The 18824-nt window shown below is 46.8% G+C and overlaps 1 protein-coding gene across 1 annotated transcript in view; it reads left to right on the top strand.

The window, feature by feature from the left end:
* Cdh13 (cadherin 13) overlaps positions 1-18824 on the top strand; it is an 854075-nt gene that overhangs the window by 186111 nt on the left and 649140 nt on the right. The window contains exon 2 of the mRNA XM_078032736.1: positions 12821-12932. Coding sequence (XP_077888862.1) covers positions 12821-12932 — 112 coding nt within the window. The remainder of the gene's footprint in view (positions 1-12820; positions 12933-18824) is intronic.

Genomic DNA, 18824 nt, shown 5'->3' on the forward strand with positions numbered 1-18824 from the left:
TATAGGCACTGTGGGGCTCAGTGCACCTGGTGCTGCCAGGCTTCCTGAGATAGAGAACGTCACATGCTAAAATCTGGACAGTCCCAGTACAGCAGAGGGACTGAGCATGTTTGGGACCTGGCCCTCTCTCCCTCACCCTAACCCATTCCTTTCTCCAGCCTTCACCCTGCTTGGGTGATGACCATGCTGGCAGATACATGGCAGAGGAGCTCAGAGGCCATCATACAGACACCTCCCTCCTAGACTCATTCACTCTTGGAACAAAGCCTGCCACCAACGTCTGGCTCCCCAGGGAGACTCTGGGGAGGCCCTCCCTGGTAGTGCATTTGACACCGTGTAATTCTTTAGGATGATCCCTTCTCCAATTCAACTACGGGGGAAGATATGCTATTTTTCCATATGAAGACTCAGACTTAACTTTAAAAGTATTAGGATTAGCAAAAACTTTGAAATATTGCATGAATCCAGCTTGGGTTGAAAGTATCCAATTGACTGACTCATGAAATTCTAGGTAATTGAACTTGTGGAGTCAAGTAGACAGGAGAGTAATAAAAAAAAAAGGTCCTCTGCTAACTACTTCAGCTCAGATGCTGTTTTTATTTGTTTGTTTTTCTCAGTTCAAAACCTGACTGGGGTTTGCTCGGTGGGGGGAGGAGACTGGCTTGGCCATGCCCGGATGTCATGCGTAATGAAAACAGGAGGGGCTCCTCGCTGCATCCCCCGTATCAAGACATCCCTTGCTTGTTTGCTGGGAAGCAGGTTTAAGGGCTGGGGAGCAGGGCGGTGCTTGACATTGCTCTGAGGCTGGACTGGAGACCAGCAATTGGCCACCTCCTGCACCCTAAGGTGTCTGTGCCCTGGAACAAGTGGGCTCAGAGGAAGGGCTTGGTCCTCTAAGAAAAGTATTCACTTGAGTACCGGAGGAAGCTGAGGCAGAGATTTGGAAGCATTGTGTGAAGGGTCCAGGAGGCTGGCTGGTGGAGGCGGGCTCCTGTACGGCCCACCACCTTTTCCCATGAGCATCAGTAGGTGGGGATGAAGACTGGGGGAGGGAGACATTTGGGGAGGCCAGGAAGGGCAGGTAGGTGAATGACAAGTTTGGTTTGTAAGAAAAAGCTCTGTAGGATCACAGGTACAAACTAGAGGCCAGGCCTCCACTTCTAAGTGGCACATAAGGCAAACAATGGCACAACTGGCAGCACAACACGCAGATGGTACTTGTTGCTGGGGACACATGGACTGTGGTCATTGAGGACGAGGCTGTCAGGGGACTTCATCATCCATGGAGTGTCGTTCTGTTTGACTCCAGCCCGGGTGCTGAGCTGTCTGAGTCCAGACACTTAGTGACGATCCTTGGTATTTAAATGTTAGCAGCTAATCGACAAACCAAAGGCCATCCAGCAGATACGGTGGCCTGTGGGGCCTGCCTGCCATCCGCTCCATTATGCACATTTGTCCTGGGAACAGAGTCCTCAGCTGATGCGGGAACGGGCGAAGCCAGCATGGAGGCCTGGCCTGCGCTCTGAACACCAAGCGACTGCAGACAAACTTTCAAGGTCAAATTGATTATTCCCCAGCTTAGCCAGGCAGCAGCTCCCTAATCATGTCAGAAGGCAGGATTATCTCTGATCATTTGAGCTAGGACTCTGGACAGAACATCAAAAGCAGTATTTAAATAACACATGGTCATGAATGAAGGATTCACTGCAGTTTCTTTGACTACACAACCAAATTGTGGCGGCTCATTTTGCCCTATTAGTGGAGGGGTTTCCCAGGTTGTTTGGGCTCTTGGGTACTGCAGCCCTTCCTATTACGAGATACCTCCAGGGAGAGAGGGAAGCTCTCCTTTGTGTCATGGTGGTTCATATTCACAAGACTCTGCAAAAATACAGGCAACTTATTGGCCAAATAACCCAGAATTGGGAGCCAGAATACCTGGTTCTATGCCTGAGATGCTTGGCTTCTCTCTGTGTACATCTCTTTGCTGCTCAGTCCTCAGTGAGCTCACATCAGTAGCTTGAAATTAGCCATGACGGGAGTGTTTACACCATGGAAATTGGCAAACATTACAAATTAAGGCATTTCTTCCTTGGAGAGCAGAGCTCCTTGCTAAACACTTACCAGGATCCTCCAGGTATCTTTCACTGCTGGAATATCTCCTCTACTTCTCTCTTGATATCTAAGTTGCATTCCTCTTTGACATTATATTAATAACTTGCTTGCTGCTCCAGAAATATAAAATAGAGGAAAGCTTCGTAGTAAATGAAATCATTTTCTACTTCAAATCTCTTCAAAAATCCTCCCCTCTAAAAAAGCTGCTAACAAAGAGAACCTGCATTTGATGCTCAACAATGCAAAAGACAAGGAATATTTGAATCATTTGCAAAGCTCAGTCTTGAGACAACTGAGTCCTGCAGAGTAGTAGCCAGTAGCTGCCCCAGAGAGGACAATCAAGGATGACCATCATTTGGAGTCCTGCCCACTGACGTCTTCTATTTAAAACAGAAGGGAGCACAGCCAAGCCACCCTGGTGTCATCTAGGACAGTGCAGCCTAAGTGACCCTACAACCCTCCCCCAACACTGAATTAACTGGCCCTCCCCCTCCCTCCCACCAGTCACTGTCTCCATCTCAATTCTTCAACTGTGTTGTTAAAGTGGAAATTTATATGTCAGTCTTTCCTCTTACTCTGTATTCCTTGGAGGCTTAAAAACTTACTGATTTATACACATCTTGGCACTGACACACAGTAGGCCCTCAATCAAGGTTACTTACATCAGTGAAGTAGTCTCTCAGAAAGGGAGTAATTGATATTTAAAGAACAGTCACTGCAATTCCTGCTTTTCTGGCAAACAACCATTTGGGGAAGTTTTTGGCTTAACTGCATGTAAGGCTCTTAGATTTTAAAGGAGGACGATGCACACCCCCACGCTCTGTCCTGGGGAGCGAGGTGGCATTCTGCTTAACACAATAAATTCCTGGTCCTCAACACCAATTTTTGCTTGGTTTATTTCTTTTCTCCTGGAAACTTTCAGAGTGAAAACCTTTAGCAGAAAAAAACAATTTAACAAGATAGACATTTAGTTCAATAGAAGAATTTTCCTGGTGTGAAAAAATAAATTACAAAAAGGACTTTGCCTCTGAAAGATAATTAATAAAAACCTTCCCATGTGATGACAAATCTGACATCTTGTCTGCAGTCTGGCAGAGAAGAAAGTGGGGAGAGCTGCAGTTAGAAGAAAATGTTCCACTTCACAGCGAGGCCCAGCCCGAGCTGGTAATTATTTCTAAGCAGGAAAAGGTCATAGTCTAGTTGCTCAATTGACACAACATCAGGCCCGGATGTGTAATTATTCACATTGGTGAGGTCTCTCTATAGATTTTCCTGATTTCAGAGGTAAATATTGTTGCAGTGTGAGGAATCACCATGACCCTCTCCCGGACATTGTGCACACAATGTGCTGATGAAACGTCTCCCTTCCCTCAGGTAGACTGCTCATGTTGGCGGTAGACTGAATAACGGGCCCCTGAATACATCCGCATCCCAATTCCCCGAGCGGGAGATGGTACCTGGGTTTCATCAGAGCAGTCCTCATCCAGGAACCAGGAGGAATCTGAGTTAGAAACAGGAGGTGATGTGAAGAGGAGGGAGAGAGAGAGACAGCAACAGGAGAGGTGATGCTACCTATGCCTCTGGCTTCAGAGGTGAGGAAGAAGGCCCCAAAGCCAGAATGCAGGTGGCCGAGCGGGAAGGGGAAGAAAAGATTCTCCTGGAGGAACACAGCCTGGTGGACCCATTTTAGACTCCATGACTGTAAGATTATAAAGGGGTTTGTAAGCCCTGAGGTTGTGGTTTGCTGTTACAGCAGCAACAGGAAACTAATACAGGAAATCAGAGCCTGAGGACTGGGGCCGGGGGTTTTCTTTGAGAAGTGATCCAGGAAGCAGGAGTGGGGGCAGGAGGGCAGGGCAGGGAGGAGGACAAGAACTGATGGGCAGTCATGGCGGTCACTCCTGTAGACAGCCAGGGGTCCGTCTTTCAGTGCTCAAGGGGCACTTGGAACATGTCTCAGAGGTGTCTCAACAAAGACAGGAAGTGATTGGACCCAAGTCCCCTGTCCATGGTTCCAGTGGATACCAGGTTTTGTGTAGGCCAGACACTTTCCAGCGCCTGTCTTGTGGTAGGTTGTCATTATTTTTATTATCTCACCCAAGAGGACCTCGTTCAGGGGCTCCTTTGCTTGACCTGGAGAAGCAGGTCTTACCTGGAATTTGGCCCCACTGATTCAATCACCAACCTTTCATGAGTAGACACAAAGGCCACCTACTCTGGGTAGCCCTGCCTCTAGATTTTATTCTTTCAATTTGTTAATTGAATTTCTTGCAAGACTGTTTTATCCTTGGGTTTTTAATTGGAGCCTAGTGAATTAGTCCCAAAATCTTAACGGGAAAGAGTTAATTTCATTTTGAAAAAAATTGTGATTTCATTGAGTGGATTGTTTGGCTGTTTTAGCCGATTCCAGAAGGACAAGCATTGTCTATTCAGTCCTATTTTGAGACAACAAAACACCTTCAAATAATCTTGTAAACAACCCAGAGCTTGTTATCCCTGCCAAATTGCTCTCTGCTTCTTGAACTGACATGCCATGGTATTTGTATTTATCAGACTCCTACATGGAACATTCTTTCTTGTACTTTGCCACTTTAAAAAACTCCCATTGTCTTTCCAATAGGCCTGGACCCCTGGCTGTCTACGGGAGTGACCCTCAGAATTCCTCATCACATGGTTCTTTGTAACATGACCCAGTCCCTGTTCTCATCTGAAGAGTGTGTTCTTCCTCCTCTTTATTTCCATCGCACCTTTTCCATGTTAATATATATTATAATTAATAATAGAAATGCTAGCACATAGCACCTACTGTGTACCATTTTCTGTCCTAAACTCTTTGATTTCTGAGCCCCCACAACCAATGGAAATAGATATGAATATTAATTATATTATCGCATATAAGGAAACTAACGTACAGGAGGTTAAGTAAATTGCCCAAGATAGCACAGCAACTAAATGGAAAAACTGGGTCTTGAACACAGGCAGTCTAGTTCAAAAATCTTTGCTCTGAGCAACTTCCTCGTGAATTCTCAATAGATAGAGACACATGATCATTAGATGCCTATGTGTCTCTTTTTTTTTGTAGATAATAAGTTTATGAAGGCCTTTGCTTATTTTTCTATCTCTAGCATCTAGCCCAGACTGGCAGATAATAGAAATTTAAAATTTTGACGAGAGTATTAATGAAACAGTGAAACCAGTGCCTCTATAATAACAGTGGATCAAAATGCCCTATAATTTACAGAAAGATTACTGAGATAAAAGAGAAGGGGCTCTGGGCTGGGGTCATTGCACAGTGGCAGAGCGCTTGCCTAGCATGTATGAGGCACCGGGTTCGATTCTCAGCGCCACGTATGTAAACAAAACAAAGGTGCATTGACAGCCAAAAAAAAAAAAAAAAATGGAGACAGGGCTATGCCTCCTGTTTAAGCTCAGGAAAGAGCACGTAGGACGATTCCTGCTGCAGTCTTGTCCACGGGCTTTGAGGTCACAAACTCCCTTCCTCCTGGGAGCCCGTCTGCCCCAGCTCCCCTCTACCTCTCCTCCCTTTTCCACTCTCCATTGATTTGCCCAGATTACGTTTAGAGCTTGATAATCCAAGTAAAGGAACCAGCGTCTCCTGAGTGTCTGGGGTCAAGATGGTGCCACGCCGGCCATGAGCTGTCTGTAGCTGCGGGGACAATCTGCCACACATTTAACAACTTGAAACAACGCAGATTCTTTTCATACAGTTTTCACATTTTCTTTTCTTGTGCGCTGTGGCTGTGCATGGTGGTGGGAGCTGTCACAGCTTCATACGTGCACACAACAACACAGCAACATGATTTGTTCAGTATCACTCCCCAGGATCTCCCCTTTCCTGGTCCCTACCCCTGGTCCCTTTCCTCTACTCTACTCACCTCCTTTGGATTTTCACGAGATCTCCCAACCTTTCTTTCCCTTTTTCCTCCTAGATTCCACATAAGAGAGAGAACATACCACCCTTGACCTTCTGAGCTTGTCTTACGTTGCTTCACATAATGTTCTCAAGTTCCGCCCATTTTCCTCCACACGACATGATTTCCTCCTTCTCCAAGGCTGAATGTGCCCCACTGTGTATATACACACATTTCCTCATCCGTTCACTCATTGATGGACACCTAGCTGGTTCCAGGGTGGTCCCTGGGAATCATGTATTGGCATAGTACGCTGGCTTTAATCTAAAGGCCACAAGTCCAGGTGAGTCTTGCTGGGCTAATGTCAAGGTATTGGCCACAGGGCTGCCACCTTTTCTTCAGTCCCTGGAGGAGAACCCTCATTTGCTGTTCTTCTCGCACTTTCTAACTTCTAGAGGCCACCAATCCCTTGGCTCCTGGGCCGTTTCTCCATCTTCCAAGCCGCAGTGTCTCCTCTCACACCACATCCCGCCTGTCCTTCCGCTACTCCAGCTCTTTCTTTGACTCTTCCCTTTGTTTTCAAAGGTTTCTCTGATTAAATCCATCAGGTGTGGACCTGTGACCGCTTTCCTGTTTTGAGGGCAGCTGGCCATCGTCCCTCATTCCCCTCTGCCATGTAACCTGATGTGTTCACAGGGTGTGGGGTTAGGGTGAGCACATCCTGGGGGCCACTACTACATCTCCTCTTGTTCTTGTTGTCTTCTTGAGGTTCCCCAGTGACTGCACACTGTGGATGGCTTTGTGGTCATACTACCAAAGCGAACCCAGTTGGTGGTCCTGGTGCAATGGTTTGCTAAAAGTCAGAGAAAGGGCCAGACTTGGATGAGTTTTGGCTTCTGATCCCCTGATTTCCCAGATGCATGCAGCTTCCCTTGTAGTAACTTGAAGGAAAGATGTCAGGTACTATCAAGGAGAGACAAGGTCCAGGGGCCAGGATGCTGGATTCCACGTGTGAATGGAGAGCAGGACTCACCTCTGGCCTCCCCTGGAATCGCAAAATAATTCCAAGTGTTTGTTATCTTAATGGCCAGAAAGGTGACAGCTGTTCTACCCTCCTGAGGCTTTGAAACAGCGCGGACATGTTAAGGAAGTCCTAGTCAGCCAGAGGATTGCTGAAGATGACCGTGGCTGCACTGCATGGTGTGCACACAGGTGCACATGCATGTGTGTGTGTGTGTGTGTGTGCGTGTGTGTGCACCACAGCTCTTAGAACTGTTCCTTTCCTCTGTGCTCTCCCTGTGGACAGTGTGCCTTTATAAAGCTTCCCCGGACTCTGGGCCTTTGGTCCACGGTAGATAAAGAATCAATTACAATGTGGTGCTGTGACATTTTTATAGCCTCCAACTCGGAGAGTAGCCTTTCTTCCCCACCAATCCAAGACCACCAAACTGGTTCCCATAGACCAACTGTGACAAGAGAAACCGGAGGTGTTTTGTGGCAGGGACAAAGTAGCTGTCCATCCAGCTAACAGCAAGTGCAGAGCGAGCCAGCGAGGGGTGGACAAGGAGCCGGGGGACACCAACGAGTTCATCTGGAAAATATCAGTTGGAGCCGGCTCAGGAGAGGGTGCCATCCAGGTGGTCCCGGCCTGTGGAGATGATTATTTGTGGCAGGAGGTTTCTTTTGATTTCTGACGGTTTGAGGACAGTTGTGTCAGCTTTTCTTTTAATGTTGCTGTTTCTCCCCAGGAACCGGGATGAGTCCCCAGAGAGCCGTGGCAGCCCCCTGCCGAGCTCCATGCAAGCTAAGTGATCTGTGGGCTCGGCAAGCTGCTGGGACAAACACCCCCAAGTCTCAGTGATGTGACACAGCGGGTCAATGCTCCTTGCTGGTGGCTGTCCAGTGTCTGACTTCTGGGCTCTTGCTTTTAGGTGACCCTGGCCCTTGGTAGCCCTGCCTTTCTGTTTTCTTGGTTAGGGCAAGAGAGAGGGTCTCGAAGGACATTTCAGGGACTGGGCCTAGTAGGGGTGACAGTCCCTCTACCCTCTATCTGTGGGCAAGTGCTTGGGAGGTCCCATGGCCCCTGTCACTTCAAAGGAGCCAGCAGCACAGCACGTGGCACCATTGTGACACATATGGAGAAAGCAAGGACGGTTCTTGGCTGTCCCAAGGTCTAAAGCATGGGTGGCCACCTCAGATGCCTGAAGGGCAGGCGAGTGGCACCTGAGTGCAGTGAGCAGGAGCAAGGACAGGGCCACAGGTCAGTGCCAAAAGGCCACTCCACGTAACCTGGTGATCCAGCTCGGTGACACAGAGCTCTGGCCACACTGGCCACATCATCCCTCTCGTGCCAGCTGGCAGCCCGTGGTCTGGGAGAGGAAGCGCACTCCAGAGTTGGCTCCGCTCTCGAGTCAGTACCTGTCAGGATAAGCGAGCCCAGCCCAGCCCGCTATTTTTAAAACTGAAAGTTCTGTGCTGCGTCAAAGAAGTGGAAGCTAAAAAGAGAAATGCGGGTGACGTGAGGACATGCTCAGGGGAGGACATGGTGTCCTTTCCCAGAAGCAGCCCAGATGCAGGCGTCCCTGACCTCCTCACTGCCCCGCTGACCCCACCATGCCAACACCCTGCTCTTCCCCTCTTGGACTCCATCCCTGCTCTCGCCATCTGTATGCTTCTGAGCACAGATATCCACTGAGCAGTTCTATAGTAGCAACAAATAATATTCTAGCCATAAATGTCAGTGTCTGCCCCAGGGAATATCAGTGAATCATGTGTATTATTATTAGAAATAATAATAAGCATTTATTGAGCAGTTATTATGTGCCAAGTGCTACTTATGTCTCTTTACAATAATCAACTCACCCTATCCTCATGCTAACCTGCAAGACTTCAGTATTACTCTTCTGTTCAAGGAAACTGAGGCACCGGTCACTTGTCTTATTCCTCCACTAGTATAACCAGAATTTGTACTGAACCAGCAAGGCTCAGACCTGTGCTTATTGTCTGCAGAGATGTATCTCTGCTTTCAGGGCAGGCTGATTGTAATTTTCCAGTAATAGGAACCCATTAGTGATCATAAAATTTTACAATTGTCATGTTTTCAAAGGTGTCTTGGTTACCTGTTATTTATGAGAGGCAAGATGATGCATAAATGAACCCAAGAACCATAGAGGAAGACCATTATTGCCTGGCATTAAAAATAAACTCGGAATGCCCACAGCACATACTCTGGCAGAGGTAAAGAGGGCTTGGGGAACAGCATGTCTAGGTCTTCATACGTGTAGTGTCTCATAATGTTGGAGAAGGCTTCCTGGCTCTGGCATAAGGTCCCAGGGATATTCTACCACAATGAGGGGTCATGCTTTATATCTCCCTCCCAAACTTAGTGGGATTGAAATTGAAGAGTGGCTCTCCATGCTGAGTTCACAAGCGGACACTGTTTTGAATCCTGCTAAGTTGTCAAGGGGCGATAGAACTTAGAACACTCCACCATGGCTGGCCAGCAAGAAATTCAGCTTTGGGAAGCCCTCTGTTAGTCTGGATTCTTTCTCTGAATGCAGTTTTGTCATCCTGGAGATGCGCTACCTGATACCTGATATTGACGCCAAAGAAAACAGGGCTCACTGGTTCGGGATAAGCCGCCATCCCTCTGCTCATCCAGCCAGTCCTTACTTTTGGTCTCCAGGAGGGAATGTCCCTTCTGCAGGTGATGCCCTCGACACCCTAGATGGGGATAGGCTCCTCTGTGCCAGCTTTGACATGCTCCCTAAGGGACGGCGCCTTCCTTTCAGCTTAGGGATTCATTTCCGTTAGCTGATTAATTACGTAGGATCTGCCCAGCCACGCTCCTCTTCTAGACCATGATCCTGTAACTGATCATCTGTTGACCACTCTTCCTAGGCACCGCCTTCCTAAGTGCGTTCTGTGAATCAGCCTATCAGATCCACACAGCCATGCTCAGGGCACCCCACCTTCCTTGCTAGATGAGAAAACCCAGGTCCTGCTGAGCAGCCATGAAGCAAGCCACATCACATGGTCTGTGACGGGTGGAGCCAAAATTCAAATGAGAACCATGGCTTGGGAGTCCTTGCATTGAACTGCAAGATTATCACCCTTCTTTAAAAGTTTCTGGGCAGCATCTGGCAAAGCCCTAACTGAATCCTAGGAGTTTAACAAGTCATCGTGAGTGAGCGAGTGCATGATTTGACAAGCTCTTACCTCACCAAGTCACCCTGGTCTACCTGCTGAGTACTTTTATGTGACGAATATTTAAGCTGAATTTTGACTGGTAGACGGACTGACACAAGAATTTGCAGACAAAACTAGGCCTGAGGGACATTTCTGACCCCACCCTCCTAAGGGTCAGCAGTTGGAGAAGGTTCATTTTTCTGCCCCCTCTTTACAATTGTAGAGAATCCTGAATAGACTGTGGCAGGGCTTTATGATGGACTGAGTCATGGGAGGACAAAGATGGAGAAAACTCCCCCACGGAGCAGTTAGTTCCTCTCACGCTTGGAGAGCTAAGCGCGGCATCCCTGGGGAAATTGCATCTCCCTTAATATGTACAGGGAGCAGAGCTCGTTGGTTAACGGTCTGGGATTTGAGGGCAGAATTAGCCAATTAGAAGGTAACGTACGGTTGTAGGCACAGGGGCCTGGGATAACCTTCACCTGCTGGCTGCTTAACCAAATTAGCATCAGCCAGTTATCGATTTTCTGCTTGTAAAATCACAGATTATTCTGAGTTCTGAAGCTATCTGAGATGGTGTATATACCACTTAGGATGCCAGTGGTGCCATTGCTTCGGAAGCGATGTGTCAGAGCCTGGTCTCAGGATGAGGCGAAGTTTTACAAGCAGATCTGCAAGACCCTGTACTAGAGCACCCTCCGCCCTCTGATCTGAGAAAGATGATGTCGGGCGAGGGGATGGCACTTTCATTTCAACTTCTCTGATGTGGCTCAGGCCGGCTGCATCATGAACCTTCTGAGAGGGATTCTTGCCCCCATTCCTTGGGGTTCAGTGGATTTCAGGAGGCTGGCATTTAGAGAGATGCCCTGATTCCACAGCTCCCAACCTTTGGCACCCTCCTCTGAGTTTGCCGGCAGGGATGATAATGAGCTTTCTTCAGCTGCCTGTGTGCAGTGGTTGAGAATGGGGTCCAGTGTCAGAGTCTGGTTTCCTGAGACGCAGATACCCAGTCAAGGACTCCAGCACAAGCTGTCGATGTGGAGGACTGAAAAATACTGACGGGGCGGGGAAACAGGCCCAGGAAGAGAGAGCTAAGGGAAGGCGACTCATGCCAGATACACGGTGGGGTTGCAGCTCAGATCCAAGTGGGGACTGGGAGGCAGCTTGTGCCCCCCAGTCGTCTCACCTGAAGGGAGAGGGAGCCGGGTATTTACGCACCCTTCCACCTGTCAGTGGTTGAGGGCTGCTCCTGCCATGTCAGTTTCCCAACACTCGTTACTGGCCCCAATCTCACAGTGAAGTAGTCTTCCACGGTTTTTAGAGAAATATTCAGGGAAAAAAAAGAAACCACAAAGTTCTCCCTGGCGGGGCCTAAGAGGAATGGACAGGGCTTAGACTGTGTACAGACTTAGAGGAAATTTAGACCTGAACTCAAGTCCTGACTCAACCCAGCCTAACTGTACATCTGGGACAAGCTGGTGACCTCTAAAGCTTTAGGTCCTCCTCTGTAAACTCTCTCTTACATCACTACACACTTCGCAGAGCCACCGAAGACAGTAAGTGAAATCATACACATATAATGAGCTTAGCACAGCTCTTGACATATGGTAAAGATTCAAAAATGTCAGTTTTCCTTGTTAAGTATTATGGGATGTCTTCTCTGTGCCAGTGCGTGTGGTACTCAGTGTAAACAGGCAAGGAAAAGAGCTAAGGCCTATCCTCATGGGTTGTATGGTCTTTGCTTACTGGACTGTAAGTTCATTTCTTACCCGAGTTACACCTTGCCAGGAAGGGTATCATATACTTTGATATTTCAAAGCTGATAACCTAACTTTCTGACTGATAGATAAAGTAAAGAGCCCAAGTATTTGCAAAGACAAATTTGAGCCTATGGAAGTAATTGTAAATTTAAAATTATATGGTAGCCAAAACTCACAAAAGTCAAAGAAGCAAGTAAAATTAATTTTAACAATGTATGTATTTTGCCCCACATATATAAATATGTATGTGTATGTATTAGCAGTTCAATGTGTAATTAATATAAAATTATAGTTAGGTATTTTTTTATTCTTGTTCAGTTACCAAAATCCAATTTTTTTTTTGTTCTATCAGTGTCTAAAATTGGGACCAGCTGCATTTCAGGTGCTCAGTAGCTACCCCTGGCTTGTGACCACCGTAGTGGGCTAGGGTACAGAGGCCCAACGGGCCTTAGGTTCTATTAGAAGTCACATCCAAAGGGAACGTCTCCTTCTCTTTTCCTTCCTCCTCAGAGATGACAACGCTCCTTTGCATGTATGAAAGGAAAGTTGGTTTTAACTTGGGCATCACAGGAAACTGACAGTTTCTATAATGAAGTTTCACACATGGAGACCATGGTGAGATTCTTAGCAGGTGTAAAAATCTGACGATGTTATTTCTTTAACTGCAACTTAATGGAAGCTGCAGCAGCTGTTCCCCTTTGTGGATTTTCCAGATCTCATTGCCAAAACGCGTTGTTGGCAGACCCAGGAGAAGTATCAACTTGCCTCTTCATTTGGGAACTGAAATTAAAACCTCAGCTCATTTCTATAAGTCGCATATCTGGTAAAAAGTTAACAGGGCAAACACATAAGTCGCTATTAAAATATTGATGGCCTTGGTTTCCGCAGGTGCTGCTGCTAACATCTGCAGAAGATTTGGACTGCACTCCTGGATTCCAGCAGAAAGTGTTCCGCATCCATCAGCCAGCGGAATTCATTGAGGACCAGCCGATTCTAAACTGTAAGCAGTATCACTTGAAGATGCTTTTGGCCTAGCCTCATATTGGGATTCACTAGTGTTGAGGCATGTGTCTCAGGATGCAGTATTTCCTAAACTACTGCTTTCTGATCATGTTTCTTCTGTCACTGACGGACCCAGGGTGGAGCACCTGAACCGGACACTTGCAGGCTTAGAGGTTAATAGAGTGGCGGGTCTCCCTTTTCAGTATTTTATCATCAGCGCGCATTTCTGCAGTGCTCCCAGGAAAGGGTCTGCCAGCTCCTGTGTGAGTTCTACAGTATGTAAAGGAAATGAAATCCATTTCCCCTGGGCAGACCCCAAGAGCAAAATGCCTGCCTTCCTGTAGATTGCTGTCCTACCTGTAGTTTCTCATACATAGCTTTAGATCAAAGTAATGGTGAGACCATGATATTGGCTGCTGGGATTTTTAGACATAAGCATCAAAAATTCTGATTCTTGAAGCTGATAAGATCATTCTCAGAAAGATTCAAAACCTCTCCGGTTTGTTCTGTGGATTAATTTCATATCCCCCCAAATTCCGATTGATTTCCTTCAAATGTGCATCCTCCAGATTGGTGGTTATGATCACGTCCTATTTTTAACACTAACATCACTTCTCTATGTTTGAGGGGGAAGAGGGTAGATTGCTAAATGTACATCAAGCGTGGTTTCTTCACAGAAGCTTTTGAAATGGATGGTGGGCGTAACCATTTAATTGTGGGCTCTCGAGCACCGTTCTTTAATGGATGGAAATAAAGGGTATGTGGACGGTGGTCTAATGTGGTCGGATGCTTAAAGTCCCCTACAACACCTCTGCACTGTTGACCGCGAGCTTCATTCCTTTATTCCTGTGGCACGTGACTGGCGTGTTTAAAGAAAAGAAGGCAGACAGACAGACACCCACACATAAGCACACGCACACGCACAGTGGCCCTCCTGATTACGAGGCTGGTGAAGACTTTAAGAGTTGAGAGCAGCACAGTAATGAAGATGCAGTGCGGAGCGTTGAGGGGCATCCGAGGTGCAGCCCGTGCACATCCTGATGCAATTTCACCAACGAAATCATCTCGATAATTAGAGTCCGTCATGGCAAGGTGCAGGATGGGCACAATAAGTGAATTCCAATATGTGATTTCCTGGTAATTTGATCCCTGCGTGTGACTCTGGGGTCAGGCGACCGGGAGACCTCATTTGTCTTTTGATTTTTGTATTTATCAGAATCAATATATTTCAAATGGAACTTGATTTGTGAGAACGATTTTTCTGGCTCTCCCTCCCCCTCTTCTCCCTTCTTGTCTGCCTGATTCTGTCCGTCTGTCTGTCTCTCTGCCTCTCTCTCTTAATTTTTTTCCCAGTGATTATCCCAAATGGCATCTATGTTAACATGCTTGGAAATGCGAAGCCACCCTGAGTATGGAAATTAATAGAGTTGGTATGCAAAGCAGGCCCGTAAATGTGATTGCTTCTGTAATCTTCACGACACCAAACAGCTTTTAATTCACCACTGAGAAGCTGGAAACAATCATACTTTGGGGGATCTTTTTAATTTAAACTAGGCCACACTGTACATTCCAATATCATAGCTTTGTGTGTGCCCGTGTGTATGTGTGTGTTTAATCCCCTAAGTAATTAGGAGGGTTATGGCTGCTGCTTCGGTGTAAGCTAGTAAACGCTAAATGACACTGGGTTGATAATCAATGATAGGAAAAAGCCAGTGACATAGGAATTGAGAACATTTACAATTTCATGCTGTTAGGTGTGCTGTTAGGTCAGCAAAATCTGATTAGCCCCTGTCGGTGAGATTGTGTGTACACTTGTATGACTAGAGTAACACAAAGCCAGCCGACCTGGTGAGCGAGTTTTTAGTTCATTCCAAGGCAAGGAGCACAGGTGGTTGTGAAGCCGTCTGTGCATGAAGTTCGCTGCCTAAGTGAAGAGGAAGTTGTCACAGACTTGAGGTGAATGTTGCTGAGAAAACCTGGGTCTCCAGAAATAGCACGATTTCATGCACAATAGGAAATAAAGAGCCCAAAATATTGAGCATGCTTTCCCATATATCCAACCAAGGTTTTCAGCCAGCCACTCCTACCCCATCTACCCTTCCTTCCCATCATTCTTTGTTTTTTTCCCTTCATTTACTTACAAATAAACACAAAACCTCTGTTTCTGAGATAAGTGTGACTGACCTAGAGAGCCATGATTGGGGTACACTCTTGGGACACCCTCTGACGCAGGCTGACACCTGGGCAAAGGACGAAAAGACTCAGACAGAACCAGACCACTTAAGAAGAACATGGAGCTTCCTATTTGCATATGGAAGACCAAGGAGATGGTTAGGGACACTTTCCTGACATAAATACAGGTCCCTGTTGCAGGGTGGAGGAGGTTAAGAGGAACTAGGTAGGTCTTGGGTTCCCTGGATCATATTTGCACTTTATATTGTTCCTTTATCTTTGCAATATTGTAGAGTTCTGGTTGCGATCACTGTTTTTGTTTCTGAAGACATGAACACAGCCTAATTGATCAATTGATGTCTACGCTCTGCACTGTGCTATCAAGTCATCTGCAGGTGTTGCCTCTGTGCCTGACAGATATCCTCTACCTGCCCATACCCTAGGCTTGAATTAGCCAATTCTGTGTTCGGCTTTCAGCCGGTTACAGGGAATGTTTATTCTGTCCGTGGCTTCCCGCTCCCTTTGTTCCGACAGTAATATTTCCTTTTATACTTTTTTCATCTTCTCCCTCATTTCTGGGTGACTTATCTCTTTCTGCTTTAACTGTTCCTAATGGCCACCTCCACTCCTTTTATTTCCCTAATATTTTATTCACTGTTCCCTCCGATACATCTTTCCCTCAGTTGTTCTAAAGCCTTTTATTTCCTTCACATCCAAATAACTCTTTATTCTACTCTCCTTTCCACTAACTAGACTTGCTTTCTTCTTTAAAAGACCATTTTTCAATAAGCTGCCAGGATCAAAACATAGTGCCCCACTATTTCTTCTAATGTAACCAGCAGAATTCTTTCATTGCATCTTTCACGGTGTGATGCAAAGCCCCCGACTCAGGATAACTTGGGCAGAACTTTCTTGGCTTCATCTCAGTCTTGAAAGGAGAGCTGGGAAGACATGGCTATTCCTGTTTCTCAAAGAGAATCCCAGGGCAAAAGTGGAAGACAGCTTAGGAAGAAAGACTGAGAAAGGAGGCACTCACCCAAGATCTTGGGCTCAAGGGAGGAGTCTCACCAGAGTCCCCAGAGGCCCCTGGGACCCAGGATCTCTCACAGCCTGGTGGCTGCTCTTTCTCCTCCTGCACCTGAAAATCATGTTATTCCAATAGTCACCTGGACGTTGTTGGAGATGGCCAATAGCCCTGGTTATGGCCTCCCTGCTGACACCCAGATCAGAAGATCTCCAGGCCTAGAGAACAGCTCATCTGGACAACTGACCAAATACCCAGCCAGAATGGAAAAAAAATGCTAATTGACAAACAAACCCTTGCTATCATTAAAACAGAAGATTCTACCCTGCTCCTATCAGCTCAGACAGACGTTCCTGACACTGGGGGGCAGGCTGTGATCACTGAAATCCCTAGGGACACCATATTCACAAGCAGCGAGCCTGTACTAGGAGTAGATGAGTCCAGCCTCCAGTGTCCAGAAGGGGCACCTAATTGGCCACCCAACCTCTACCAGGACTGGACTATTCTTTTCCATTTATAACCTTGTGATTATTCTTCATCCTTCATGTGGGTCACTTTTCTTAGTCCACACAAACAGAGACACATAGAAAAAAAACCACCACATCTAAGTTTATCTGATTCAACTTATATAATCACTTTTAGTAAAGAACCTGTATTGGTCAGAATAGGCCATGTTATGCTGTGGTAACAAACAGCCCCAGTGATCTAACACGAGCAATGCTTACTTCTCATCCAGGTCATGCAGGCTGCTCTCCTGGGTCTTCCCACTCCCAGTGTGAGCTGGTAGATGGGGTCAAGGAAGAGAGTGCTCAACCATCAGCTCAAAAGTGACATGTATCATTTCTTTCCATTCGATCAGCAGACCCAGTCTTGTAGCCAACCTACTGCAAAGGGGGCTGGAAACTGTGGAGGAGCTCACTGGAACTGGCCAGTCTCTATGTAGGCACACAACATAACCCTAACAAAACGGGGTTGCCTGGCTCAAAAGGAGACCCTGGGAGAGAGAGAAGGGAACATAAAGAAGGCAGCTGTCTCTGAGGAACCAGGGTCCATGCAGGACAGAGTTGGTCAGTGTAAGAAGGAGAGCAAGGTCACGACCTCTAAGGGTGCTCTGCGGCCCACACAGTGTGACCTCTTCCTCCCTGCTCTTCTTAGAAATACCTGGGGAGGGTCCTCACCTTCTGAGCATTGTAATAAAGATGGGCTTCAATTGCTTCCTCCTGAGGATTATAGCATTGTAGCTAAGATCACACAGCTTTAAACTCATATTGACTAGGGTTCAAACACCCAGTCATGTTAGCTGTGTGACCATAAGTGAGTCATTTGAACCCTCGTCTCTGCCAGAGGGTGACAACAGTCTCAGCTTAGCTACAGCTGATCTAAGGAGGGTGGAGAGCAGGTGTGGAATTGACCTCTGAACAAGCAGGTGCTGCTTATGGCCTCAATATCATGTGTCCATTGTTATCATCGTCACTCACAGACCTTGGGTAGATCAGTGCCCTTACATGGCCCTCTGAACCCAGTATTCAAGAGGACGAGTCATGCTGACCATTAAAAATCTGAGCAGATGGGGCAGTGTCCCCAGCAGTGGTCCCAGGACATTGGAACTTTATGGATAAGTAGAATTCTTACATTTTTTAAAAAAATCTTGGATTGATGAGAGTATTTTTTTTAAATTGCTAATCCTGAACATGAGAAAAAAAAAAAAAGAGGTGAGTAATTGGAGAGAAGGAAAACACCACAGTTTACTTTCAATCAGAATTATCTCTTAAAGGTCATTTGTCATCAAGAAAAATAAAAGGATTAGGGACTAATTACTGAAGAAAAGGCAGTCAGTTCTTTCGTTAAATTGTGCTGTTTGAAAGCATCCCAGATGTCCCCACTGACCACTTGTCACGGGAAACCGCTGGCCTGTGGCATTGGGATGTCACTCTGCACTCTTTCCTGGTGTTCTTCTGGAGTTTCACTATTGTTTAAGTCAGCTTTTTCATTACTGCAAACAAAAGACCTGACAAGAACAATTAGAGGAGGAAAAGTTTATCTGGGGCTCTCCGTTTCAGAGGTCTCAGTCTGCAGACAGCTGGCGCCATTCCCCAGGGCTCCAGATGAGGTGGCACATCATGGCAGAAGAGCGTGGTGGAGGGAAATGGCTCGGGACATGGCACCAGGAGGCAGAGAGAAACTCCACTCTCCAGATACAAAACATATATCCCAAAGGCACGCCCCCAATGCCCACCTCCTCCAGCCACACCCCACCCACCTTCAGTTACCACTCAGCAAATCCCCATCGGGGTATTAATTTACGGATTGGATCAAGGCTCTCTAACCCAATCATTTCCCCTCTGAATATCCTTGCATTGTCTCACAGTGAGCTTTTGGGGGACATCTAATATCTAAATCACAGCAACTCTGTTAGTTCTCCTGGGGAGGCAGTGGTAATTCCTAGGAAATTTCTTTATGAAGTGCCACAGGCCGGTTCTGACAAAGAAAGACCATTTCAGGAAAACACAAGTGGTGGGTGCATGTTAGGGACAGATCTGGGGACACAAGGTACAGCTGGTGCTGATCTGTATGCTGACCATGGCCTTGAGAGTCGACCTTGGCTGTGTACCCCCCAGATGCTGGGGTCTCTGTGAACCTCCCAGCAGCACTTAGGGGAAAGGTATCTCAGGTGCCCATTTTTACAGAGGGGCA

Source organism: Ictidomys tridecemlineatus, chromosome 15 (genome assembly GCF_052094955.1).
Source record: "Ictidomys tridecemlineatus isolate mIctTri1 chromosome 15, mIctTri1.hap1, whole genome shotgun sequence".
Taxonomy (NCBI): Eukaryota; Metazoa; Chordata; class Mammalia; order Rodentia; family Sciuridae; genus Ictidomys; species Ictidomys tridecemlineatus.